Here is a 27079-nt window from a genome sequence, read left to right on the forward strand (position 1 = left end):
TTTAATGTTGAATAGGTTGTTAAACAGTGATTTTCCTATACTAAGGGAGGGAACGACTGGTTTGCTTTCAGATCATTAGTGCACATATGCTGAATCTTGTCCAGGTAAATAGCATACTGCTAAAGAGTCAAGCAGAGAAGGCACAGTGCCTGCTTTTAAGGTGCTTATGTTAAAAACAACCAATATCACGATTGCTACTGTCATTATTTATGGAGCTCCTTCTCTGCAGCTATGGTTACCATTTAAGTTCTCACCAGACACTTTGCCTCAGTCCCTCTACTGAATGATCTCAGTGGCCCTTCAAGGTAGCGCTACATCTCCATTGTTCCCATTCCATACTTGGCTGCAGAGAGCGTAATGAACAATAAACAAATAATAATAAGCCAGGAGGGGTGTGACCTGTGGCAGCTTTGTGTTTAATTGTTAGGGGGATAATATAAAGAAGCTGAGGTCTCCTCATTTAAGGAGCATAGCTGCTGATAATATTATGTTTATGAGGCCAAGTGAACTGGTTTCTTTTGATACTCTTAACCTCCTCTGGAAACAGGACTGGATGGCAGTGTGAGTCCTTTCTCCACATGGTTGTGTTTCCTCTTGCTACAGAAAGGTGCTGGCTACCACCTGGATCTGTTTTGGGTGGCCATCCTCATGGTGGTGTGCTCCTTCATGGCTCTCCCGTGGTATGTGGCTGCCACTGTCATCTCCATTGCTCACATCGACAGTTTGAAGATGGAGACAGAGACGTCGGCACCTGGAGAACAACCAAAGTTTCTAGGAGTGAGGTACGTTAAGTCAGAAGAAAAGGGCGCTACAAAACACACCATGCACAGACCTATGTGTCAATCAGAAGGAACTGGGCAGAGGCGGAGGAGAAAGAGTGGGTGATGAATAATTATTCCCGTACTTGCTGTTCTAGAAAGGGCTACATTTTCAGTAGAGAGTCTTCCATAATTTCTTGAGTACACTTTTTATGTTACCTTTCCTTTGATTTACCAAAAGGCTGAATGATGGAGAGTGAAAATGCATGCAGGTCATTCATTTTCTTCACCAGGCGGGTCAGTTTGGTGGTGCATACACTATCATAAGCATGTATAAAGACATCAAAACCCTTTAATTTTTCAGCTCTATTGCGACCCCCTAAAATACCTGAGTCTGCTTGTGATTTTCAAGATTCTCTGAAAGGAAAGGAATTCTTATTTTCTAGTTCATTTTCTATCTCATAAGCACTGAGAAGCCTTGACCTCTAGCTGTTAAACTGGGTAGCCACGAGGGCTCTTAGGAGACCTTAATACTCTGTTGCATACTTTTTGCAGTAGGCTCTGCTCCTAAGTGCCCGGGTGACTGGCTCCCACGACAGAGCCATCATTTCCCACACCACAACAGTGGGTGATTCTTTCTTGGGGGCTGGGGGGAGGGGGCGTTGTATGGGAATCCTATGTGTTAAAAAGTACTTTTGTTGTTGTAGATTTGGAAATTAGACTGATGGGATTTATTGCATTTAGGAAATTTCCCTGAGCTGTGTGTTAATTAGAGTGTGGGACAATGTAATAACTGTCTCCTATGAAAGAAGGTATAATTACACCACAGTACAAGTTGTTTAAAAAATAAGGGCTTCAAATAGGCCAGTAATTGATGGACCAAGAGCAAGTGATTTTTTTTTTCTCTCTTGATTTTAAAAGGACAAAGGATTTAGCAGAATCTTTTTTTTTCTTGATGAATTCAAATCACATCCTATAATAGTTTTAAGTGAATTTTTTATAATTCTGTTGAGCTTCTGTGCTGTTCTTGAGGTATTAATTACATGTGATATCCACACCTTTGCTGTTTTAGCCAAACTTTGATTTAGTCAATGTATAATCTTTTTTTGAAGGTGAAAAAAACAAGAGCATGCTTATGAAAATAAGAGGTAGAATGGTAATCTTTTGATTTGGTTTCAGGGAACAAAGAGTCACTGGAACCCTTGTGTTTATTCTGACTGGTCTGTCAGTCTTTATGGCTCCCATCTTGAAGGTAAATATGTGAAATACTTGCCTCTTCTTCTCAAAACACTGACAGATGCTTGGATATGTGAACAGCAGAGTTGGGTCACCTTGCTGTACAGTAGAAAGTTTATAGAACACTGTAAACCAGCTGTAATGGGAAAAAATAAAAATCATTAAAATTAAAAAAATAAAGATGAGAAAAGAAAAAAATATATCTGTAAGATTCTTGTCACTTCCATAACACACTGCGTGAAGCAGGAGTCAGGCAGAATGAAGACTTTAAAAACTTTTATCTTGATATCCTTCTTACTCCTTCACGCCTTCTGTTGCTATTGTTGTTTTTATTATTGCAGTTACTTGGTTGAACCACATTAAATTATCACTATTCAATTTTTTTGACCTATGCATACAACAGTTTCATACAATTCAGTCTGATCTCCACTCCCCACCGCAGTTACTCACTTTTCTAATCTTCCTACATCCTTTCTTCCTGTCACCTCCCATTTACTTGACCCTACATCCTGCCCTCCTTCCCCACGTTAGACTCTTGGATAACATGAATGCCTAAGAATCATCATTTAATGATGGTCTCTTATTTTTAATATTGCTGTGTTTCTATTTTCTTGAACCAGAAGGCCTAATATCCTCAAAGAGAGAATAGAATCAAATTACTGATTTGTAACTAGAAAACTTCTGAAATGAACTTTTGAAGAAGAAAAATGATAGATTATTTAAAATGTTAGGAGTCAGCATATAGGTTTGATAATGAAGGGGGTGGATATCTGTTTCATAGATAAAGTATATATGAAAACTTCTTTATAAGTAGAGACGGTACTAAAAAAAGACTAATATAGATCTGTCATGCAGCTTCCAGTTTTCTTTTATGACACAAACATTTTATTCTTTTTTATTATATAAACAATACTAGCCAGTTTTTGTTAATTTGTATCTTATGCTTTGCACGACAGTACATGAATATCACCTGTAGACCGAAGAGCTACCACTGTTAGCAATATCCTGCCAAATTTTTCTCCAAAAATTTTTATTTTTAAACCATTCTAATTTTTATAGTTTTTTTTAAACATGCTTATTTAATTACACAAGTAATAGAGCACTGCATTCTTAATAAAGAATTCAAACAAGACAGAAGTACAGTGGAAGGCAAAAGCTCCCCACTTCTTTCAAGTTAACCCATTTATATGTCAGTTGCCAATCAGATGAATTTGTGGCAAGTGGAACTGTGATTTCTTAACTTATAGCTAGGGTGGACTTTGCATTCATAGTATTTAAATGAACACATGCACTATGTACGGAATACTTTGTAAACAGTTAAAAGTTTTAAATCCTCATCTTTTGTCCGTGGTTTCCACAGTGTCACTTAACTAGTTTAATTAATTTCTGACTGGCATCATGAAGGAATATGTATCTCATGTAACAACGTAGGAAAGCAAAATTAAAAGTAACCACAAGAGTTTTGTTTCTGGTTACATACAGGGCCTTAAAAAAGCACAGATCTTATGTGCTGTGGGGACAGAGGGAAATCTCTTGTCACCTTTGCCAGGGCAGAGCAAGGTGTGGCGTAGGTTCGAAGTTGTGGGAGTTGCTTAGCACCAGCTCCATGGCTGGAATGCTCTGTGTTCCTATGGTACCCCAGAGACACCATGACATCAGCTGCTGGAAGAGTCTAATGACAGCTTTTACGGCATAGGCAGTGGGACCTCGTCTGGACAGATCAACTTTTAGGGAGGTCATTGTAGGTGATCATGACCTCATGGTGTAAGATGCTCCACTCGGAAGGAATTTGCCCCTGGAACCCCTGAAGGTGGACTCACATGACACAACCACAAGGTTTCTGTTTCATAGGGTCTCCTAGTGCTCAGCCACACGTCAGAGTGTGACGTGTGTAATCATCATGTGTAATCATCACCACCCACTCTTTTTTTAAACTTTTAGATTATTTCTTTTCATTACTACAGTTATAAAATCCTAATTCAAAAAAGTCTGATGTGTTTAAAAATTCTTCTGTGTGTTTGTTACAGCAAATTGGCTTTAATGTTGGAGAATCTGTCAGCTGAGTAACCATGCATGATTCCAAAGGGACACAGAGGACAGACACTGTATAAACTGCTATTTTTAGGAAGAGATGCAAGGCCTCTTCCTGACTCTTTTGTCACCAAATATGGCTGCAGAGGAGTAGAGCTAAAAGCACTTTTGTTCTTCATTGTACCGTAATTCTTTTTGCCCCTGATAAAACACCGTAGTATCTTCAGGAACAGATTATAATCTAGAGAAAGGAGAAGGATAAATGTAAGGGGTCACTGAACGTGATCTTGCTTTTCCTTTGACTTCCTTAAGTTCTGGCTCACCGCATTCAGGTACTCGTGTCCATAGCTGGCCCTTTCCATCTGGCAACCTTGGGTCAACGCAAAGAGTCGGTAGAACAGTTGGTGAAAAAGGTGGTTAGCAAACATTTTTACTAGGCCAAGTTTTGCCCAAAATGTGGGGAATGAAATCATTTTGTTAATGTAGTTTCCAACATATTGTGGGGAACCTAGAGTTAAAACAAGGTTAAAAGAGTCTAGCATTGACTGTTGTGGTTCCTCGCTTCAGTATGTGAGGTTATTTCCTTGCCTCAGGAATCCTATCCAAAAAGATGAGCCAATTTCAGATCATGTGCTCTTCTTATCTTGGAAGTTTGTTATGTGCATTCACTACAGAACCCTTGTTAGCTCCTCTGAAAAGTCAATACAGGAAGAAGCAGATGTCTAGGGGACAGTTTAACTAAAACCCGTTACAATTATGTCAAAGTCAGGATTCACAATTAACTTCAGAATTCACTGAGTGAGTGGTATCAGCAGTTACTTTGGAGGAGGAAACCTCTTTTCCTCCACTATGTGACTGTGTGTGTTTTAAAGAAATAGGTGACAACTTTAGGGATTGGTTTTACCTAACAGGAGCTGCCTTTGAAAGGCAGATGATACAAAGGGGATCAAGAGAAACATGTGACTTTTTAAGATGAGATGGCTCAACACCTCCCCTCCAGCTTCCTGCCTCCCTCACAGGTTTGCTGGCCTCCAGTGTTGCTAGTTATTTTCTCCTGAGCATTAAGCAGTATGGTTAGTTGCTCCCCATGTGCCATTCTTAGGCACACTTAACTTTGAACATGAAATTTATGACCTCTGTTTCAATCTCCTTGCTGAGGTTTGTCTTTTTACATAGACGAGTGTAAGGAATCAGAGTGTAGTAGCTTTAAGCTCGGGAGGATAGCCCTTGACCTTGGCTGGCATCAGTGGCAGGTCTCACATCTCACCATTGATTCAGTACAGAACTGCTGGGAAGCAGGAATAACTGGCTTCCCAGGCTGGCTAGACAGTTTAGATCTGTGTTTCTGCAGTGGCAACATTGCCTGTTAAGCTAGTGTTCTGTGTGGGGAGACCTGGGGAGACCACAGAGCAGCACAAAGATGAAAGGCAGTTCCTGAAGCTTACTTTTCCCATTCTTCTGGAAGGCCTAAAGAAAGAAGGATCCAGAAAAGTTCACTGCGACTTTGGTTGCTTTTGCTTGAATTAGTTTATCCTTAACATGAGGAGTGGCCAAATTTTACCTTTCAATTTTGTGTTCTAAAACCTGGAGGAGAACATTTACTTTGAATTTGACAAACATGTACAAACTCCTATTATGATGTACACTCTGCTCTGTAACAGGGAAACAAGGAGGAATGATAATGAAGACAGTGGTGAAGATGAAAGATAATTACTAAGCAGCCCCCATTTATTGAGCTTGGCCTTGGACTAAGGGCTCGGCACAGATTTTTCCTTTTTTACTTTTAGTTCTCCAATAACACCTACAAAAAGTATCCTTCCTTATGACTGACTCCACTTCATAGGTAAGACAAATCATGAGTCGCATGCCAGGTCACAAAGTTCTTAAATGGTAGAGCCAGGATTGGAACTCAGGCAGTTCTGACTCCAAAGCCCGATCTCATAGCCCTCATGATATACCACCTTTAACATAAGACAGTGTTTGCCCTCAAAAAATTTACTCACTTTCATTTCCCATGAGATGAACTTCCCCAGCTTCTCTAATCCAATTTTGGATTCTCTCATGTGGAGAGAAAGATGGCATTGTTACAAACTGCTCATTGTAGCTTGCTCCACAATTTCTTCAATGACGAGGGACTAGCCTGCAAATCAGCAGCTTTCTCATGATTTTTAAGGCTTAAAAGCATTAAGATATTATTTTAATAACATGGTCCTGAAGACAGTTGTTGTAGTTGAAAAGGCAGTATTACAGAGCTTAAAACAAAACCAAGCCTTCAAGTCTGACCTTTATAGCCATCCTTCTGACCTCAACTCCTGCCAATCCCAAAGCTACCATAGAGGGGGCTGAAGAAAGTTGTACGTTGTACTTGTAGCCTTCTCAACTTGGAGCAGTAGGTCCTAATGCTAACAATGACAGCAGTACCACATTTATCATCTATTCAGTATCTTGTTATGAGCTGGGCCCTAAACTAAATGTGTCCTGTATTCTTTTCCATAAGAGCTATATGGATGAGAATACTGAGGATGGGAAGACTCTACTTTCTCTGCATTGCACAGTGGGTGGTGCCAGAGTTGGAACCCAGGTCTAACCTCTATGTCCCATGCTCTTAATCAGGACCTCATTGTGAGTTTTACACATTCTCACACTCACACATAGACACTGATGACTGTGATTTTGCCAAGAAACCTCACTCTTGTACTGAATTCTGTGCTGTAGATAACCACAACCTCCTCTTTTTTTTTTTTTTAATTAAACTTATCCTTTTTACATTTTTTCCTAAAGAGAAATACTCTAACCTTATCAGAAAATCAAAAGGAGGGATCAGTCCCCACACTTTGAAAAATTTGCTAATATGCTTTATATTCAATCTTTATTGATCTCATCTCACTCATTCTTCTCTCTGGTTGTAGGATCAAGCACTTAACTTTTTTCATTTTTAATGTTTATTGAAAGCATTGTAATATTTATGATTATGCTTTTTTGGCTATGACTGATTATATAATTTTTGCATAATTTTATCATTTGGCAATTCTTGATATGCCTGTGACCCTAGTACACCTTGTGTTTCTTATTTTTAAATTTCTCCTGTCTTGCTTTATACAAATGTTTACCTACTGTTGCTATGTACGTTACACTAGCCTATCTCAAAACGGGATCCTATCTTTTGAAAACATATTCTTCCTTTCCTTTTAAGAAATTTCTATTGCAATGACTGATTTTATTATAATGAATTTTTAAGGATTGAACTTCTGATGTGACTCATGAACCAAATCCAAAAAAAAAATATCCCCTAACGAAGGAATTCTGTTAAATTTCCTCAAAATTTCCAAACTGGAAGATTTTCATTGAGACACTACACTATCATAAAGAAAATGGTAACTCTCACAGCACATTTGTATCACATTGAAATTGGCTAAAAAAACAAATTAATAGCCTTCTTTATAATATGTACTGTTTTCAGTAAAGAGTATTTTTTAAAAAACATTTTCGTGTCTAAAGCTGTTTCCCTACTCATACCCTGTTCTGAGTTAATGCTGCCTTCTGATTTTATTTTTTGTGGTAGATTTGGCAATATCTGTCATCATAAATTTAGAGAAAACAGACCTAGGCACCAAGGCACCAATTTCCTTCACTGTAGCATTAGAGCTACATTAGAGAAAATGTTTAGCTAAGCTTAGGTCAGGGATGGGGATAAGGCTTAAGATCATCTTTGTGATTACTTTCTTTTAAGCCAGAAAAACACTTTACTCAGAGTAGAGAGTTAACTACTGCAGGATTTCTAACTAGTTTGCCGTGAACTATACTTCTGTCTTCCCTTCCACTTTTCATGTCTTCCCAAGAAATCTGAAATCTAATGATAAGTTGTTATCATCTATTAACAGAAAAGGAAAGTGGCCTTGTCTATTAGAAGATATTTTAGAAATTAAGAAATAAGTCAAAACTATGAAATCTTTTGGCTAGTTTCATATTGCATTTGAGGGGAAAGTTGTACAGAGACATCATAAGGAACAGAAATACTTATATTCTAAAGGAAATAAAGGCACGGGTCCCAGCTTAAGTGGCTGGAACGTGATGGGTTCACTGCTTTGTGGTGACTTTGGGTATTACAGCAGCACCACCCACGTTGTCCCCTCCACCCACTTCCATATTCAATGGCTCCATTTTTTTCTGAGCTCAAGATCAAACTAGCTATGTCAAAATTGTTAGTCCTTTTTAGAAGCAGCGTGTAGTGTTTTATGTAAAGAAGTATATTTATTCCGTGTAAATTTAACAGTTTTTATAGCTAACCAGTGACTATAGGAGGCTGTTGGGGAATGTGTTATTTCTCCAGTCGTGGCCGAAGCGTCTCAGATACAGAACTGTTTGAGGTAATCACAAGGAAAGGCTGATGGAAACGGTGCTTCAGTTTCTTAATACATGTGATAGTGCTTTAAAAATTGCTCTAAAGTCATACTGTTTTCTGGCTACAATAGCCTCCTTTGTGCAGATTTGGTCAGATTGGACTTAATTGATTGTGGTTTTAGTATTTGAGCTTTGAAAACTCCTGAACTTGAACTTCTTTTCAAAATCCAAGCTTGGGAACCTTTTGTTGTTGTTCAGATAGAAAGCTTCCTTGATTTGCTTAGGTTCCACAGCACTAGGCACATTTCAAAGGTCTGGGAACAGACACAACCTACGAACATCGTATCGGAACTTGCCATTGTTAAAATGCTTCACGTGGTGCCCCAAACTTTTGCTAATTAATGCATGAAAATGTATTAATCCCTGTATGTATTTAATTGCTTCCAGATGTTCCATGCTCCTTTCAAGCAGTGTTCTCATTAGTTAGTCCTCTTAATATTCCTAAGAGGAAGAAAGGGGACCATCATTTGATGTTTACTTAATTGAAAGAGGCATTTATACACCAAGTTGATAGATCATTTGGTGAAAAATATTTGGGAAAATAATTGCGAAGGAAATCTGGTCTCAGGAGTGAGACAACCCTCTGCCTCTCTTTCTGCCTCACAGTCCACGTGAGTGTCTGCTTTGCGTGGTCATTCCTTTTAAGGGGAAAGAGAAACAGAGACTTTTTTCCCCATTAAAAATGGAGTTTTTAAGGTCATGCATGCTGATTGTAAAAAGAAATGCAAATAAGCATCAAAAGAAAGTTGCAAGTCTCCTTCACCCTCCTTTCTTTCTTTCTGGTACAAAAGATTTAGAAGTTTATCAATGATGGCTAAAAGCATACTGAGTGGAGGTCGCTGTATTGTTAACTCCTGTCTTTTAGTTTCAGATTTAGCCTTTATTTACACTCTCTCTCTCTTTTACTGTTTTTATTATTATTGCTTTTAACTTTTCTCCAATTTTGTTTCCATCCCAGTTTATTCCCATGCCTGTTCTCTATGGCGTGTTTCTGTACATGGGGGTAGCATCTCTTAATGGTGTGCAGGTAAGTTTTCTGTAGCAATGGAAGCATAGTCATGTCTTGCTAGCAGTAGGAAGAACCGTGCAGTAATAGGTCATTGATGACAAGTGCTAATCCTTAGCTGCTGAGTTTTTAAAGTGTATTTATCTTCCATCGTTATTGTTCATCTGCTTTTCATTTCTTTCTTTTTTTTTTTTTTTTTTTTGCTTTTTAGGGCCACACCTATGGGATATGGAAGTTCCCAAGCTAGGGGCTGAATCGGAGCTGCAGCTGCCGGCCTACACCACAGCCACAGCAACACGGGTTATGAGCTGCATCTGTGACCTACACCACAGCTTGTGGCAACACTGGATCCTTAACCCGCACGACAAGGCCAGGTATTGAACCCGCATCTTCATGGATACTAGTCGGGTTCATTACCGCTAAAGCCACAACAGGAACTCTGCTTTTCCCTTATGATTTAATTAAAAAGTTAGCTCATGTTAACAAATGTTATCATACATACCCATTCTTGAAATAAGCTGTTAAAGGCCACTTGACCAGGAAAGTGGGAGAGCTATCTATAGCCTCTCTCCCTCCCATCCTTCCTCCTGCTTTTCTCCTCCCTCCCTTCCGAAGAAGGAAATCTAACTCAAGATGCTGTTTATCCATTTGCCTTTACCCTGTACTAAGGACAAGCTATTCTTTTTTGATTGCATGGCTGCGATCATTGATCAAAAGTTTTGCACCAATAAAAGAATCAAGTCAGTGTGGTTAATGTGCTACTTTGTCAACAACTTCGGCTGTTTGCGTCTTAGGTAAAACTGGCCCTCTTAAAAAAAAAAAAATCATTAGCGAAAACTTTTAAGGGACTTTTGTCTTTCCATTGAGGTTTAATTTAATTGGCACCAGGAAACTGGAAGTACTTCTGCTGCTTTCTGGCACCTTGTTAACTGTAACCTTATTTAGCACTTAGTGATGTTTTAATGGGAAAAGACGGCATGTTCTGTGAGCATCACAAGAATTTATTTAAACTCCTTCATCATAGTCCTTACTTTCTTTTATTGAATTTAGATTAATTTGCTTTTAGAGTCAGGTAGAGCTAGACAAGTGGCCAGATTCCCCCCAAAGAGAAAAGCCTATTTTATTTTTCCTTGTTTGGGGCCATTGAGTAGAGTTCTTCACCGTTTGGATATTTGCTACAAAATACAAGGTGGTTCTTTATGGATTAGACTAGATCAATGTGAATGTGGGGTTATTTGTGCCCATGAAACTTTTAGGGTATATAAATATATACAGACATTTCGTTTTTACCCAATATTGTACATATTCTTTATGACTTTAGATGGAAAAATATGAAACAAATATGGTCCCCAAACTAATAGCTCTTATTTGGGTTGGCTTTATAAGTCAACCTAGATCAGAAGTTTGATTTTATATCGTCTAGGTGTGTAATCAATGGTTGAAGCTCGGTACATGTCTATTAATTTAAATAAAAGGAAAAAAATCAGTGATTTCAAAATAATGAGGGGGAAAAAAAAAAACTCCTCACTAAAGTGGTTTCTTAAATTCTGCCATGGCGTTGACCTATCACCTTTTCTCTTTACATTTCTCTTGACTGTCCCTCTGTTAGACCATTTGGGCAAGATTTGAGGTAGCAAAAAACTTTGCTATCACAATCTTTTATAAATGGGAATACTCCTCCCAGTTAAAAATAGCTCTGTAGGGAGAAAGAAAACTCTTTAGATGGCAGTCACTTCAGAGAAGATTGTGATAGTCTCATTCGTTTTCTCATTTCTCCCGTCCCTCTAGAAAGAAAGTAGAGATACTGTGTCAGAGTTCCTTAGTACATAATTATTCAGTTCAGCAGCTCTTTACTGGGCATCTTCCAGCTGAAAGATCCTCTGATACTTAAATATCATCCATATCATCCTCTCTGATGTAAACTCAGCAGCTCTTCTTTGAAGCACAGCACCTGGCACATAGGTGCTCCACAGTCATTGTGGTACCTGTTTATACACGACAGTGTAATAGCCTCTCCTAGGTTCAGGTATCCAGTTGTTGACACTCTGAAACTCACTGCAAAAAAAAAAAAAAAAGAAAAAAATTCCCTGTGATATTCATGTAGCTTTCCTCTGAAAGGGAATGGTAATTCATTCATGGTAATTCATTTTATATCTAATAGGTGTGTAATCAATGGTTGAAGCTCAGTACATGTCTATTAATTTAAATAAAAGGCATTTAAATTAGGCCACAGATAAAAATGTGGAATTTATGAAACTATCAATGCATTCCCATTTTCAGGTCAGATCCTCCCTCTGCACCCTTGATGTGTCCTTGATAGTTGTATATATACATGAACATAGCATCTCCTCTTTCAGATAAGACATCTGAGGCACAGTTAGTGAGTTAGAGGTCTTCCTTCAATTACTAGAATAGGCACAAGATTCCCCACCACCACCCCGCCCACAAGAGGCAGATAGTGAAAGTAGGAAGTGGGAGATGAGCTTCTTGAGTTAATATTTGGCTCTGAGACCTCATTCTTTGGTGGCCACCTTATCTCCTATGGCTGCCTAACATTCCTGCAAGGTAATAACAAAAATTGGAAGACTTGGACTAGGACTTACTGTGTTAGACTCTGTCTCCTCCTCCCTGTCCGGCATCCTCTAAAACGGACACTGCTCACCTATTTGATGAGTATAAATCCCTTGTGGTTCATTAGACAGAAGGAAGTGACTGTGCCTGAGTTCCGATAGTAAACATGCTTCTTCTCTCCTTCCCTTTCCTCCCCAGTTCATGGATCGCCTGAAGCTGCTCCTGATGCCCCTGAAGCATCAGCCGGACTTTATCTACCTGCGCCACGTGCCCCTGCGCAGAGTCCACCTATTCACGTTCCTGCAGGTGTTGTGTCTAGCCCTGCTCTGGATCCTCAAGTCAACTGTGGCTGCTATCATTTTTCCAGTCATGGTAGGGATTGTTTTAATCGAACCTCCCCACAAGCTCACACCAGTGTCATGTGTGATTGGAATAGTGACGGCGCATGTGTCCTTTATGTGTGGTTCCATTTTTTTTTCCAGCTCTGACCTAACCACTCTGACCTAATCAGTTGTAATGTAAGGTTCCCAGGTCTGTGGTCATCTTAGGCTGGACTTTGGCATCAGACAGCTGCATTCAGGTCCTGACTCTGGTTTGTGCTGATCAGTAAACCTGCTTGAGCTCCCATTAACTCATCAGTAAAGTGAGAGTGACCTCTATGTTTTTCTCCTGAGCATTGATCATGAATATAAAGCAAGCGTATGGCACAGTGCCTGATAGCTACGAGATAAACGTGCACCTTATAACACTGCTGTCCACTGGAACCAACCTAAATAGCAGAATATAGCACATTTCGGGCCGAGTAATAGATGACCATTTTGGCTCCTGGTGAGAGGTCATCTGTGAATTAGAAGAATTGAAGGGAAAAGTTCAGTTTTTTAAGCTCTTTTTTTTTTCTTTTCTTTTCCTTTTTTTTCTTTTCTTTCTTTCTTTTTTTTTTTTTTTGTCTTTTTGCTATTTCTTGGGCCACTCTTGCAGCATGTGGAGGTTCCCAGGCTAGGGGTCGAATCGGAGCTGTAGCCACCGGCCTACACCACAGCCACAGCAACGCAGGATCTGAGCCGTGTCTGCAACCTACACCACAGCTCACTGGCAATGCTGTATCGTTAACCCACTGAGCAAGGGCAGGGATCGAACCCGCAACCTCATGGTTCCTAGTCAGATTCGTTAACCACTGCACCACGACGGGACCTCCAGTTTTTTAAGTTCTTTTACTTCGTCTCATGCGAAGTTTAAGGATTAAGTCTGGACTGCCTCTCCTTGCCACATTATGATGGGACGCAAGACCAAACAGCTAATATTATGCTCTGACTTACAAGTGAAAGAAGAGCAAAAGGACATGCTAGTGCTGTATTTGGCTTCATCATTGAATTTTATACTTTACTGAAGCTTTATGTTTCTTGCAGAAAATGCACAGGCATGTGCTTGAAACAAATCACAAAGCCTGTGTGTTAGTTTTGCTAATGCCAGGAAAAACAAAGTTAGACCTGGAGAAATTTGAAGCACATTCAGTAAATCACTTATTGCTAGTGCTAAATGATATTAATAAATATTTTACCTTTATAAAGTATTTGTCCTCTTTCAGAGCTTTTATTTGGCTATAGAATAATCATGTAATATCGGTAGGGCAGATATTAGTAATTTTTCTAAGAGATGAAGAGGCTGACATAGATCATTATATGGATAAAAGACAGCTGTTAATTGGAGGCACAGTCAGGACTTCTGTGTCCTGCTGCATCCTCATTTTACTGTTGTGCAAAGAGTCTTTAATGTAGCTTCAAGAGCAGTTCATAAAATCGAAGATACAAAGTTCATCTAGCTTTGTGATCTTGAGTAACACACTCCTGTCTCTTAGCTTCAGCTTCCTCAGCTGTGAGTAGACATACTAACATCTACCTTTCAGATTTGTTGTTGGGAACAAATAGAAAAATATTGTCTAAGAGTTTAGCATCTGACTCAGGGTAAGTATTCAGTTAATAGTGGTGATTGAGGTCACTCTGGCAGCTTTAAGGGTCTGTGAATACTCAAATACTGTCTCATTTTTAATACTTTGAAGATGTCTTAATGTGGTAGGCATTATACATATTTTCTTGACTGTCAAAAATCTGTATAATGTTTTGTGAATAACTAGACATCATATGCAGACTGGTTTCTTTTTTCCCCTTGAAACTTTTAGTTATTTTGTTAAAAATCTGATGTGAAAGAGGGAGTTCCCGTTGTGGCTCAGTGGTTTAAGAACCCGACTAGTATCCATGAAGATGCAGGTTTGATCCCTGGCCTCTCTCAGTAGGTTAAGGATCTGGCGTTGCTGCAAGCTGCAATGTAGGTCGCAGGCGTGACCCAGATACTTTGTGGCTGTAGCTATGGTATTGATGACAGCTACAGCTCCAACTTGACCCCTAGCCTGAGAACTTCCATATGCCATCCATGTGACCCTAAAAAAAAAAAAAAAAAAAAGACCTGACGTGGAAGAAAACGATTTAAAAAATAATTAAAAAATAATCGTTTCACATGAGTTTCAACTAAAACTTCTATGAACCAACTTTCGCCATGAAGAAAATGTTTATAGTCCACTTAATCTAAGTGCATACAAGCCAAATGAGTCTGACTTACTCTACCCTTGTTCATGACAGGTTTCTATTGACTCTGAAAGGTCAGTATTAATACTCACGATGACTTCTCTGATGTGGGTTATTGCTGCTTTTTACCTTTACCCTCCAGATCTTGGCACTTGTAGCTGTCAGAAAAGGCATGGACTACCTCTTCTCCCAGCATGACCTCAGCTTCCTCGATGATGTCATTCCAGAAAAGGATAAGAAAAAGAAGGAGGATGAAAAGAAAAAGAAAAAGAAGAAGGGGAGTCTGGACAGTGACAATGACGATGTAAGGAGCTTTCTAAAATTCCCAAGTAAAATTCCAAAGTTAGACAAATGTGAAAAATGTGTTTTTTTGGTAATCCTTTATGTGAATTCCAAGAATGTTTACCTGCATGCTGCCTGTCACTTTTCCTCTTCCTTTGCCCTTTATTTTCACTCTTTTCTTTTTTTGTATGTTTTCTGAAGTTTCTCTCTTACTGCAAATACACTAGTAATGACATCATGATTTCTAAAAACAAAAAAAGCCTACCATATCTAAAAAACTTGAATCTCTGGTCTCATAGCTAAAAAGGAAATTTGTTTTGTAATGCTATAAAATGTATTTGGCTTATTATTGAAAATCCAGGATTGAAATTTGAGATAGTAACTCAGTTTTATGTAATTTAAAGCCTCATGTGGACAAATGCCTGTGACCTCCTATGATCTCTATGTCTGTCTGAGTGGGCTCACGGCCAAAGTTCTCTGCCATTGTACTTAGCGTTGCACTGGACTTTGACATGATCTGAGATCACTTCTCTGTTACCCTGCAATAAAAAGGAAAGGAAATTGGAATTTGGGGCCTTTTTACGGGATTGTGGTAGTCAGTGTCATCATTTAGAAGATCCTCTTAAAATTGTATGGCTAAGTTGAGAAATAAATTGATATGGGTGTCCATCTTTCTCTTTAGGAAAACATTTCACAGAAATCTTGGTGTTTCAATAGGGATCTGTAATCAGTGCTAGGAGAAAATCTGAGGTTTGCTTTCTTTAACACACACACACACACACACACACACACACACACACACACACACACACACACGCCAACAGCTTACCTCAGTAGCCTTTTGAAAGGACTGCCAGAATGACACTTTCTATGGGAAGATTTGTTCTGGATTTTACACAGTACAGCACCTCCATTCAAACGGAATCCCCAGCATCGCATTCAGACATGGGAGTCTAGTTAATTCTTGATGTCTGCTCTGTTCTTGATCATTGTGATTGATCAGGCAACCCTTGTCCTTAACTGCCAGAGCAGCTCTTTATAGTCTGTTTTCATTCCTGTTTTACAGATGAGGAAATTTAGATTGAGAAATATCAAGTCATTTTTCTAAGTGTATGCAGTCCCTATTGGCAAAGGCAAAACTCTCGTCCTGTTTGGTCATTTTCTATTGGTCAGGCTCTCTGACTGTATTATTTTTGGAGAACTTGGAAACAGTACAGTGAAAGAAGGCAACAGACGAAATTGGATTTCAGATAAATTGATCCAATAAGAAAAGGCTAAATATACAAGGCACATTTAGCTAGAAAGGAAAAGAGTCTGAGGGAGCTTTTGTGACAGTCATCATCCATCTTCAGTGAGAACAGGTATATAGATTTTCTGTTTCCAGTGATGACAGAGAGAGAGAATGTGCTTAAACTGCAGTAGGGATTAAGATGCAGTATTAAGAAGAATGATGCATTTACACATTAAAGAGACATCAAAATTTGAAATAAATTTCTAGGCTACTCAAGACAGAAAAAAAGATTGCCTGAAATATTGAGATAATTAAAGCAGTATTTCATCTTGAACTTTCAAAACAAGTACCTCAGTTTATGCACATGATGTCAAACTTAAAATTCGTTACATGTTACAAGTGTATGAAATAATACTATGGAATTCTCTAATGGCTTTTAAGAAAAAATAATCATAAAATATCCACTTTTAAGAATTTTTTAAATATAGTGCTCCCTAGTGTCAAAAGTTGGATCACATAAACTGAGAAGGTCTTAATTCTTAGGTACAATTTTCAACAGATGTTTTATTTAAACAATGCTATTCTTTATTAAATAGTATTTATCATTTTCAATGCATATTTCCAGCAGATTTCTTGAAGATAAGGTGTGATACTTGTTTCTTTTCTTTTCCTCTTTCTCTTCTTCCCTTCAACCCACTAAAACAAACAAACCAGCTTGAATATTTATCCTGGACTCTAGGGGGGTGACTCTGGTTGGTGACTCTAGCCAGAGCAAAACCTACTGGTATAATAGGTTCTGTGTGTTGAGTCCCATCATTTGGGGCTCTCCATTTGAAAGGTGGCTGTCTTGATGTTCACCTGGTTATCATGCTGTATGGGGTCAATGGATATAGGGTCCTACGCAAGGGCATGGGAGTTACAACTCTAATATTTGTGAGCAGAAGTAGTGAAAATTAGGGCTTGCCAACATTTTGAGCCACTCTGTAATTTTTGAACCCGCCTGGTATAGGCTATGATTAAGGGGTGCCCGCCAATCCGTTTATCTATAAATAGTATTATTTGGAGAAAGTTTGAAATACTGTAATAAAACTTGTCCTTATCATTCTCATAAAGGCAAGTGCACATGACATTTTTTTTGTCAATTAAAGTGTAATATTTTAATCCTTTAAAAGAATATTGCGGCTCATCACCCTCCTCAGATTCATCATAAAGGAATTTCCAATGCATGTGGTAGCTTTAGGTTAAGATTTATTTTTTCTTATTTTCTTGACTCCCAGTTCCTTTTTTTTTACTTTCAACTAAAGGTCATCTCCTTGGTACTTTCAGTTAAGAAATAAATTCATCTTTTGAGTCCTGTCATAGACATGAATTCAATATACTGAATTTTAAAAAACAGTAAAGTTTTTAAACCTGTGGAAATCTGTTACAGTTCTGGCTTAGGTGGTTTGTTCTTTAAGAAACTTCATGATTAGCTGCCTGTTTTTATCATTTTATTTTGGTTATGATTCTTCTCTGCTTATCTGACCATCATAGGCACCTTCATTTTGATTGTATTTTCTCATGTTTTGCTAAGTTTTCAAATATATTTGATATAAGCAAATTGAGATGAACCTTTAACTACAAAGTAGTTTTGATAGCGTATTCGAGTAAGGGAGAAGGTTTATTTTCAAGTCTATGTAGAGGCGCCTTGAGAGTGGATAGTAGAAAAAGTCTTCTTACCTGTCTTGAAGGAAAGATAAATCATCATTTTTCTGGATAGGGAATTGGAAGCATAAATGAAACAAAAATTTCAGGGCCACATTGTAATTTAGAAAGTCTCCTAGACTTAGTCTTTCACATCAAGATTATTTACTCCATATACACATATCAGCGAACCCATAAATATTTGATTAAGAAACCAGCTTTTGGGAAGCTTTACAGTTGTATTCACTTGCAGTAATCTCCATTTGGTGTGGTTCTAGTTTTAATTGACTTAATTCCCTTTATTCACAAGAGAGGAAAACAAACACGAGCGGAAGATGATGTCGAATTTGAAAATTCAGTGAAGGAGAAATGATGTGTATCTAAGGCTTTTCTCCTGAGTACAATGTAAATGATAGTGCAATAGGTTTAATCTATTCTAGGAGGCGGGGATGGGGGGCTGGGTTCTGTATATCAACACTTTCTAAAAACTGTTGTAAATTTCTTTCACAGTCTGACTGCCCATACTCAGAAAAAGTTCCAAGTATTAAAATTCCAATGGACATCATGGAACAGCAACCTTTCCTAAGTGATAGCAAACCTTCCGACAGTGAGTAGAACTAACCTCTTGCATGCCAGCTTGAATATGATTTGCATTTTGCAGAGAGAAAATGATAGGACTGTCATCTCCATAACCTTTCCCTCTATTTCCTTTCTTTTTTTTTCTATGTGAAGATTTACACTTATTATTGTGAAACTTCAATTTTACATTCCTTGAGCTTCACTCTTTATCTTTTTTTCTCCATAACCCGTTTCAGTTTTTGTTTGGTTGTCTTTCCTCTGACCCAGGTTATTGCCAGTTTCTTTCAATGGCTAAACTCGTAACCATGTTTTTTTTAATCAATTTCCCCTTTTTTGCTGGTTTGTAGAATGGCAGCTTCTAGTCCTACATCACTGTCTGTTACTGTTTGTCTTCCTTAGGTTTCTACCAATGATCAAATCAACTCAAAAGAGAAATTGCAGCATGGGTCTCTCAGTGATCAATGAATCAATGGTTAATACTGAGAATTTGGAATAATTGTGATTTTCAGTTAAATTGGCAATCATAAAATATTAACACCATTTTTTAGGTACAGCTTATAAAATATTTGCATTTTCTTCCTAAAAATGTCTTCATTCTCCTTCTGCTGTTTCAAATTCATCTTTGTGACTTCATCGGTCTTGCTGGGGTAGCAGCCTCGTGGCTAAGGTTTCATGGTTTCTGATCTATCATCATTTCTTTTGTAATCGTGTTAACAGGCCACTTGAAAGGGGGAAAACCTCTCTAGTAACGTTAGTCAATATCTCAACATTTTCCCATGGCAGGTAGTAATTGCCTTCAAACTACTTTGAGTTCTTATTTGAAGGAGCCTCCTCTTTTAGATCTAGGTGCACTTCAAAGCATCCTGATCTGTTATAGGAAAAGACGGGTGAAGCACTTTTTTCTCTCTCTTTGACAGTGCCATTTCAACTTCAGTAAGAGGTTACCAAGAAAAGTTTGAAATGAATGACTATTTATGAACAACGGGTATTTTAGTTATCTACTGGTTACCAAAAGGTGACCACAAAACTCAGCTATTTCAAACAACAAACATGTATTTCCTCATATACTTCCTGACATTCGGGAATTTAGGAACCGCTGATTGGGGTGCTTCTGGCTCAGAGATTCTCATGAGACTGCAGTCAGACTTTTAGCGGGGGCAGAGTCTGAAGCCTTGACTAGAACTGGGGATCTGTTTCCAGGTTCAAGCACAGGGCAATTGGCTAGAGATTTTGGTTCCTTGGCTCAAGGGTGCCTCCTAGGATGCCCATGGCATGGCTGAGCCACCAGTAATAACAAACAGAGAAACCAAGACAGAAACTGTAGTCTTTTTAACCAAATCTCAGAAGTGATATACCATCACTCTGCCATATTGTACTGGCCACTTAAACCAACCCTGGTAGAGTGTGGGGAGGAATTATATAAGGACATGCATCCAGTGGCCACCACCCTGGTTTAAAGAAAAGAGATTTAAAGCAATCTCACCTCTGGTGTCCAGTCTGTAACCTATAACTTACAACTGAGGCGACTTTCTTCTCAACCCTATCAACAGGATTTAGTTGAATATATATATTTTAATTCAAGCTCCCCAAACTCTTGTCTGGTTTCAGTTTTTGTCTCTAGGACATTAAATAGCAAAAAGAGACTATGAAAGGAACACAACATGTATGTCTTCCATTCACATCATAACCTAGCATAGCTGTTCTAAGTAGCATTTAAAGGCCTCTTTAAAAAAAAAAAAATCACCAGCTATAATTTGAGGACCCTGGAAAAAGTACTATGGTAAATTGATTATTTAGTACTAGTTCTTCATTGTCTCAAAACCCCTTTAAAAGGATACATTGAAAGTAGTGGTTATAATATTGGAAATTTACTTCAGCAAAATACCCATGATCATTCTAAAATCTTTTCTAGTATCATATTAATTCATGAAAGAACAATATTGATAGTAGAATAGCAATATCAGCAAGCTCAAAAAAATTTTTTTTAGCCCCATGAATACCTGCAGGGTGAAATTACAAATGCTGAAGGAGGCAGGGCGTATACATTAAGTAGATACTATCACCCTCTAAAAAAGATTCACCCTGCCGCCTCACTGAGAAAAGCACCAGTGGCCCATCCCAGAAAAGCTAGAATGAAGGAGACTGTGTGATTTTGGCTTCATCACACAACTTAGATTTCTGAGCTTGACACAGTGTTTATTGAAATGACCTCAACTTGTCTTCCTTATTCTTTCCCATTGTGAAAGATGGCTCCATTTTTGTGAAGACTTAAAATTTTCATTCTGAGGAGTTCCCGTCGTGGCTCAGCAGACGCGAACCCCACTAGTATCCATGAGGACTCAGATTCGATCCCTGGCCTTGCTCAGTGGGTTAAGGATCTGGTGTTGCCATGAGCTGTGGTGTAGGTCACAGATTCGGCTCAGATCCCATGTTGCTATGGCTGTGGGCTAGGTTGGCAGCTCCAGCTCCAATTCTACCCTTAGCCTGGGAACTTTCATATGCCATAGGTGTGGCCCTAAAAAAACAAAAACAAACAAAATAAATTAACTAATAATTACATTTCCATTCTAATGCTCTACTTTACCAATGACTACTATTTATGATTTAAAAAAAATTTTTTTTTTTTCCAGGAGAAAGATCACCAACATTCCTTGAACGCCACACATCATGCTGATAAAATTCCTTTCCTTCAGTCACTCAGTATGCCAAGGTAAAGGACAGCCCAGCATTTTACATTATTCTGTGGGATGATCACCCCACAGAAATGGAGTCCATGGCAGGTTATTGGCAGAACACCCTGTGCTCCATGCTTTCTACGATTTATCTTAAAACCCAGTCACCAAACTACATCCTAGCTTTTGCTTGTAGAAAGCATTCTAACAAACCTACACGACTTCCTCTTAGAAATAATGGAATCTCTAGTATCATTAAGGTACAGCCCAGGATCACTGTTAGCTCTTGTCATGTCAGCATCATCACTGATTTAAGGATACCTGGCAGCTGTCCTGCAGTAGTTTTCTTCCCTCTTAACACAGCTCTAGAGATTCCAGATCCTCCTTGATTTTCAAGACCGTGAAATCTCTGAATAGTTTCTTCATGTCCGTTTTATTGTCCTTTAACTTTGACAGTGTCACCCACCTGACAATCCTCCTCCTTGGTTGTGTTTTTTTGTTTGGTTTGGTTTGGTTTTCTAATCTAGGTATGAGAGCTTAACAACATTTTTACTTGAATTTCTTACCTCTATTTGGTACTTACAGTCCATTTAGAAGATGTTTGTTTTTAATACAGAAGGAGGATATACTATTTAAAGAGAACAAAGAAAGCTCCATTTGACTTCTGTGTAATGCATGAACATTTGACAGACCATACAAGAATTCTGATTTACTTACTGTTTTCTTCTTCTTTCTTCCTTTTTCTCTAGTCCTCCTAGAACTCCAGTAAAAGTTGTGCCTCACATTAGGATAGAACTTGAGCCTGAAGACAATGATTATTTCTGGAGGAGCAAGGGAACAGAAACTACATTGTAACCTGTTTGTCTTTCTTAAAACGGACTGTTTTTGTTGTTTATGTTCTTGTTTTTTGTCTGGTTGTTTGTTTGTTTTTTTAATTTTTGTTTTGGTTTTTGGTCACTGGCCAAATAATACAGCACTCTCTCTGATCTCTCTTGCATAGGTAAAATCAAGACAGTAGTACACCGTTCCTTAAAAACCACACCCGAGGAACCCCCTTTTTGTTCTTATACTTTCAGACGTGTCCTCTAACAACCAAATTCCTCTGTCACTCGAGACATTCAGAGACTCTGTCCTTCTCCTGTAGTAAGCAGAGGGCAAAAGTATCAAGGATTTTATAACACCTTTTGTTAAACTGTTGAAAGAACTTCCAACTTGAGCGTTGGAGCTATGCTTACTGGCTTGTCTTTCTGTCTGGTAGAACAAACCTTGACCTCCAGACAGAGTCCCTTCTTGCTTCTAGCGCTTTCCAAGACTGGAAAAAGTGCTGCTGTCCTAACTTGCTCTTGCTTACAAACCCTAATCTTAGAGTTATCAAAAGAAAAAAAACTAAAGGTACTTTACTCCCAGTAGAGAAACTGTTGCCATCATTGTAGCAAGTGCTGGAATGTCCCTTTTTTCCTATGCAACTTTTTTTAACCCTTTAATGAACTTATCTGTTGAGTACATTGAAGAATATTTTTCTTCCTAGATTTTGTTGTTTAAATTATGGGGCCTAACCTGCAACTTATTTTTTGTCAATTTTTTAAACTTTTTTTTAATTACTGTAAAGAAAATGAATTTTTTCCTGCAGCAGGAAACATAGTTTTGAGTAGTTCTACCTCTTATTTGTAGCTGCCAGGCTTTCTGTAAGAATTGTATTGTATATAATGTGATTTTTACATAAACACACACACACACACACACACACACACACACGCGATCTCTAGGGTATGCCAGAGGGCTAGATCAGATTAAAAGCACCATGTTTCTAAGCATCCATTTTTCCCTTTCTTTAAGAGAAATTTAACTGTTCTATGAAGGAGAATGGGGGAGGAGGGAGAAGCTCCTTTGTTATGGGAATAACTGATATTTTGGTAACTGTAGTACCTGGGCACAGATAACTGATTGTATTACCATGTCGATGTCCTATGCAGTATTGATAGATTTTTTTTTTCTTTCATTTTGAAATACTTGCGTGTTTGTGTATGTACTCTGTGTGTGGCTGGTGCACACACGTGCAAGGTGAGAAAGAAGTGGAGTAATGGTAGGCAAAGTGCAAAGTTACCTAGTCTCTTGTGTCAGTTTTTTACCCAAACCACACGAAAAATCCATCAGAGACCCAGAAGACTTACCATTATGCAAATGGGGCTAAATGTATTTTATTACCCATCACTGATACAGTAGCCATCACTGCTACTATCAGCATCACTGATACAGTAGCCCTTATTTACAATACAAAATCCATAGGACTATTACTAGCCCATTCAGACATTTATCAAGTGTCTATGGGAATACAAATAGATCTGCCGAGGTATACGTGTACACACTTTAACAATGCTCATACTTGTTTTTTAAGGTTGAAAGTCAATTATTCTTTGAAATAGGGACATTTAGTTTATATATGTCTCTCTCTCTCTGCGTATGTGTATTTCAAAGTACCATATTGAAAATTAGAAAAAAGAAAATTAAGTCTTTATTAACCAAATTTAGTATGTTATATAAATGTAACGTTTTAATCTGCATTATATATTATAAAATCTGCATTAAAAACAATATTTTAAATGTTGAATCCATAATTTTGGATTCTTACAACCATATTTATGATAGATCCTGACTAAAACAGGAAGAGTACTGGAAACAGAATGAAACCACTTATTTTGGCTGTTTTCGTAATATGCACATATTGACTCCCATTCATTCTTACGTTAATCAAATTATAATTCTGCCCTTTTGAGCTTTTGATTTTAAAAATTTCATTATCCTAAGTTAGCATGACTTTTAGAGTATCCGATAATCTTAAAATTTTAAATTTTATACACATTAGACACAAATGATCCCCAATTTTTTTCATTAAAATGAAGGTGGCAAATTAATTACTCCATATTACCTAGTTTTTCATTACCTTGATATAAAACTACATGAAGCCCTTTTCCTTTTTCCTTACCGGTGGTAGCGTCAGTATAATGTTTAAAAGCCATGCATTTTAAGTTTAGCCTAACCTATGATCTTGTTAAATTAAAGACACTTTTGTTCACTTGTATAAAGGCTCTAGATATAATAATTTATTTTTCTGATCATGAATCAAGTATTTGAGGATTCATGCTCCTCTCTGTCCCTTTCAAAGAACTCCTAAAGCAACTTAACTCAGTATTTCAGCCTTTGAGTAGATCTAAGAGCTATCTGCACCTTCATTTATTATCCATATTCTGTGACAGAAAGTTGGTCCTCATGATAGGAATGCAGAATAGTACCTTGGTTTGCTGAAAGGGATAGTTAGTATCAAGCCTTTTCAATGTTTTGCAATCCAGGAAAGTATTTTGAAAATCATTTACTTTCAAGGGAACGTAAGCAGTTACCGAATGAACCCTCAGGTCCACATAGAACCACCAGATAATCTTTATTTTAACTGAATTTACTCACTGTCAAAGACCTAACCAGATTTGGGGGTGATTTTGTTTTTATGTAACCTGGACACACAGAATACCACAGTAAAGTCTCTACCAGGCGGTTCTCTCTATTGTAAATACAGAGATACAAGATTCAGGTTGTTAGAAATAACGAACTAAGTGCACACACAGAGTTGTCGACCAAAGTCCTGTGGTTGTACAGACTCACTGTGACGGAAGGAAAGCATCATTAGGTCAAAAGTCTGCTTATCAGAGCATAAAGGCCTGTGGTTTTGCAGATGAAAGAAAATCCTTTGGAGACAGTTTTCCTTGATTAAAAACTTACCCTTCTCTACTATGTAACACGACCACCTTGGACTCCTAATTGTTTTGTGTGCCATACTGGGTACTGGCCCTGCCTTTTCTTCCAGTCCAGCAGTGGAATGAGGGTGGGGGAATGGAGAAAGTCAAAGAAGTAGGAAAACAAACCTTCTCTAATCAGCCCTCCACCACTCAAAGACTGGGAGGAAGAAAAACAGTTGTCTGCTGTCAGAAATTCAGTTTGTATATATTGTATGCACATGCACCAACACACACAGAGTAAATCTTTTAACAGCTCAATATTGGTGTTTAATACAGAGAACGATTGTCTTCCGAGTTTTCGGTTCTTTTTTTTAAACTGTGTTAAGTACTTGAAATGTATTGACTGCTGACTATCTTTAAAAAACAAAACAAAACCATTTGAGTTGTATTACAGAGGTTGACATTGTTCAGGGATGGGACAAAGCTTTCTTCAATCCTTTTCATACCACTTAATGATTTTGGTGCAGGAACTTGAGATTTTCCTCTTTATTCCATGATATTTCACAACCACTCTTCATAGCATGAGCGCAAAGCCCCGTGGCACCGAGTGGCCCAGTACATCACATGACATTTTGCTTGGGCCTTGGGTGTTTTCTGGTGATGATTTCCTTGAGCTTCATTGCAGCCTGAAATTACAATGTTTTTGTGAAATACACTAACCAGTCAAGTTGTGTTTTGACCAGAAATTTGGATATGTTCTATTTCTCGGCTCATTCCTTTGTGCTCTATGGGTACATCCAAAAATCCTGAATTCTGTTTCTTAGGCAAATATTGCAACTCAGGGCTAAAGTCATCCAGTGAAACTTTTAGAGCCAGAAGTAACTTTGTCCCAGTCCTACAATGTGAAAAGAATGAATAGTTGCCTCTTTTTAGCCATTTTCATAGCTGGTACATATCCGTACACATTACTTTTCAGAATCAGTACGCACTTTCAAATATTCTTATTTTTATTCTCTTAAGTCTTTATTAACTTTGGCGAAATGACACATCTTTTTATTTTAAATGAAGTAGATCAACATGGTGGAACAAAATAATAAAGAACAGAAAACATTTCAATATATTGCTAATAATTTTTTTCCAGTATAAAACCTAAAATTCCTATAACATAGTATTTTACAGTTTTATGAAGCTTTCTATTGTGACTTTTATGGAATTAAGAGATGAAGAAGATGAGATATTTTAGCATTTATATTTTTCAAAATTAAATGTATACTTAAATAAAGTAACTTTATGCATTTTTGAGTGTCAAGTTCTTCTGTTTAACTCTTCAAATAATTATTAAGTGCCTATTATTTTACTCCTTTGGGTGCTATGAGCAATACAGAGATAAATAAATCCAAGTCCCTGAACACAGACTGCTTTCCATCACTCTAAGCAAGAAGATAAAATAAATGTCCAAATTACATAAAATAAGAAATATAAGAATTATCTATTTTAAGTCTTAATGAAGTGCTGTCATACAAGGATTCAAAGCCAGAAAAATTACATCCACTAAGAGCAATGAGGTAATTTATTGAGAAGGGGTTATCATTTTTCTTCTTTTATAGAGTTAGTGAAATAGAAAATGCCACTTTTCTTGAATCTAGATATGATATTTGATGTATATAGTCAATTCTCAATGCAAAAGAATTGCTAAGCATAAGTGCTTAATAAGAATGATTCAAATTAAACAAAATCCTGGAATGGGCTCCACTCCCTGCAGGGTTCCATGTAAAATTTACAACTCTCTAGGAAATGACACTTCAGCCCTAATTTATAATCTGACAGTGGTGGCGTGGTGTGGTTTGGGGAGGAGGGAAGTGGAGGTTGGTGGTAGGAGGTGCAAAAAGAAGGACTGAGAAAAGAACCATTGGTAGCAGTAAACAGTTACCTTTGTAATGAGGTTGGGACCCTGGTGAAAACAATCTTTCAATCTGGGAACAATGTAGAGGTGACAGCTCTAGGCACCTTGATACAGTGCTGACAGTGGAGGGTGAGGTTCGGATGATATCACTGAACTGGGAGAAGGCAGCAGAAACTAAACCCAGAAGAGATCATAATGGAGAATATGATTAATTTTCAGCACACCCACAGATAATGCATTAAATATGGCTTTACGGTAACAAAGTTGAGTCAACAAATTAGGGTTACATTATATTTAGCATATTATGAAAAGGAAATGTGTATTCCAGCAGCCCTTCATTATGCTACCTGGCCTTCTCAGAAATGGGGAACTGAAACACAGAAGCCTCTGAACTATACCAAACTGCCTGCCCCCAGTTC

The 27079-nt window shown here is 37.9% G+C and overlaps 1 protein-coding gene across 2 annotated transcripts in view; it reads left to right on the top strand.

Moving 5' to 3' along the window:
• Nucleotides 1–21914, top strand: part of SLC4A4 (solute carrier family 4 member 4) — a 342726-nt gene extending 320812 nt beyond the window's left edge. The window contains exons 19-26 of one of the 2 annotated variants that reach the window (XM_047798372.1): nucleotides 604–782; nucleotides 1938–2010; nucleotides 9385–9453; nucleotides 12202–12375; nucleotides 14725–14886; nucleotides 18289–18385; nucleotides 20988–21067; nucleotides 21779–21914. In XM_047798372.1, the coding sequence (XP_047654328.1) occupies nucleotides 604–782; nucleotides 1938–2010; nucleotides 9385–9453; nucleotides 12202–12375; nucleotides 14725–14886; nucleotides 18289–18385; nucleotides 20988–21031 (798 nt within the window). In that variant the 3' untranslated portion in view covers nucleotides 21032–21067; nucleotides 21779–21914. The remainder of the gene's footprint in view (nucleotides 1–603; nucleotides 783–1937; nucleotides 2011–9384; nucleotides 9454–12201; nucleotides 12376–14724; nucleotides 14887–18288; nucleotides 18386–20987; nucleotides 21068–21778) is intronic. The other variant, XM_047798373.1, reaches the window with a different exon arrangement.
• Nucleotides 21915–27079: the final 5165 nt, after the last annotated feature.

The sequence above is a fragment of the Phacochoerus africanus genome, chromosome 10 (genome assembly GCF_016906955.1).
Source record: "Phacochoerus africanus isolate WHEZ1 chromosome 10, ROS_Pafr_v1, whole genome shotgun sequence".
NCBI classification, from domain to species: domain Eukaryota; kingdom Metazoa; phylum Chordata; class Mammalia; order Artiodactyla; family Suidae; genus Phacochoerus; species Phacochoerus africanus.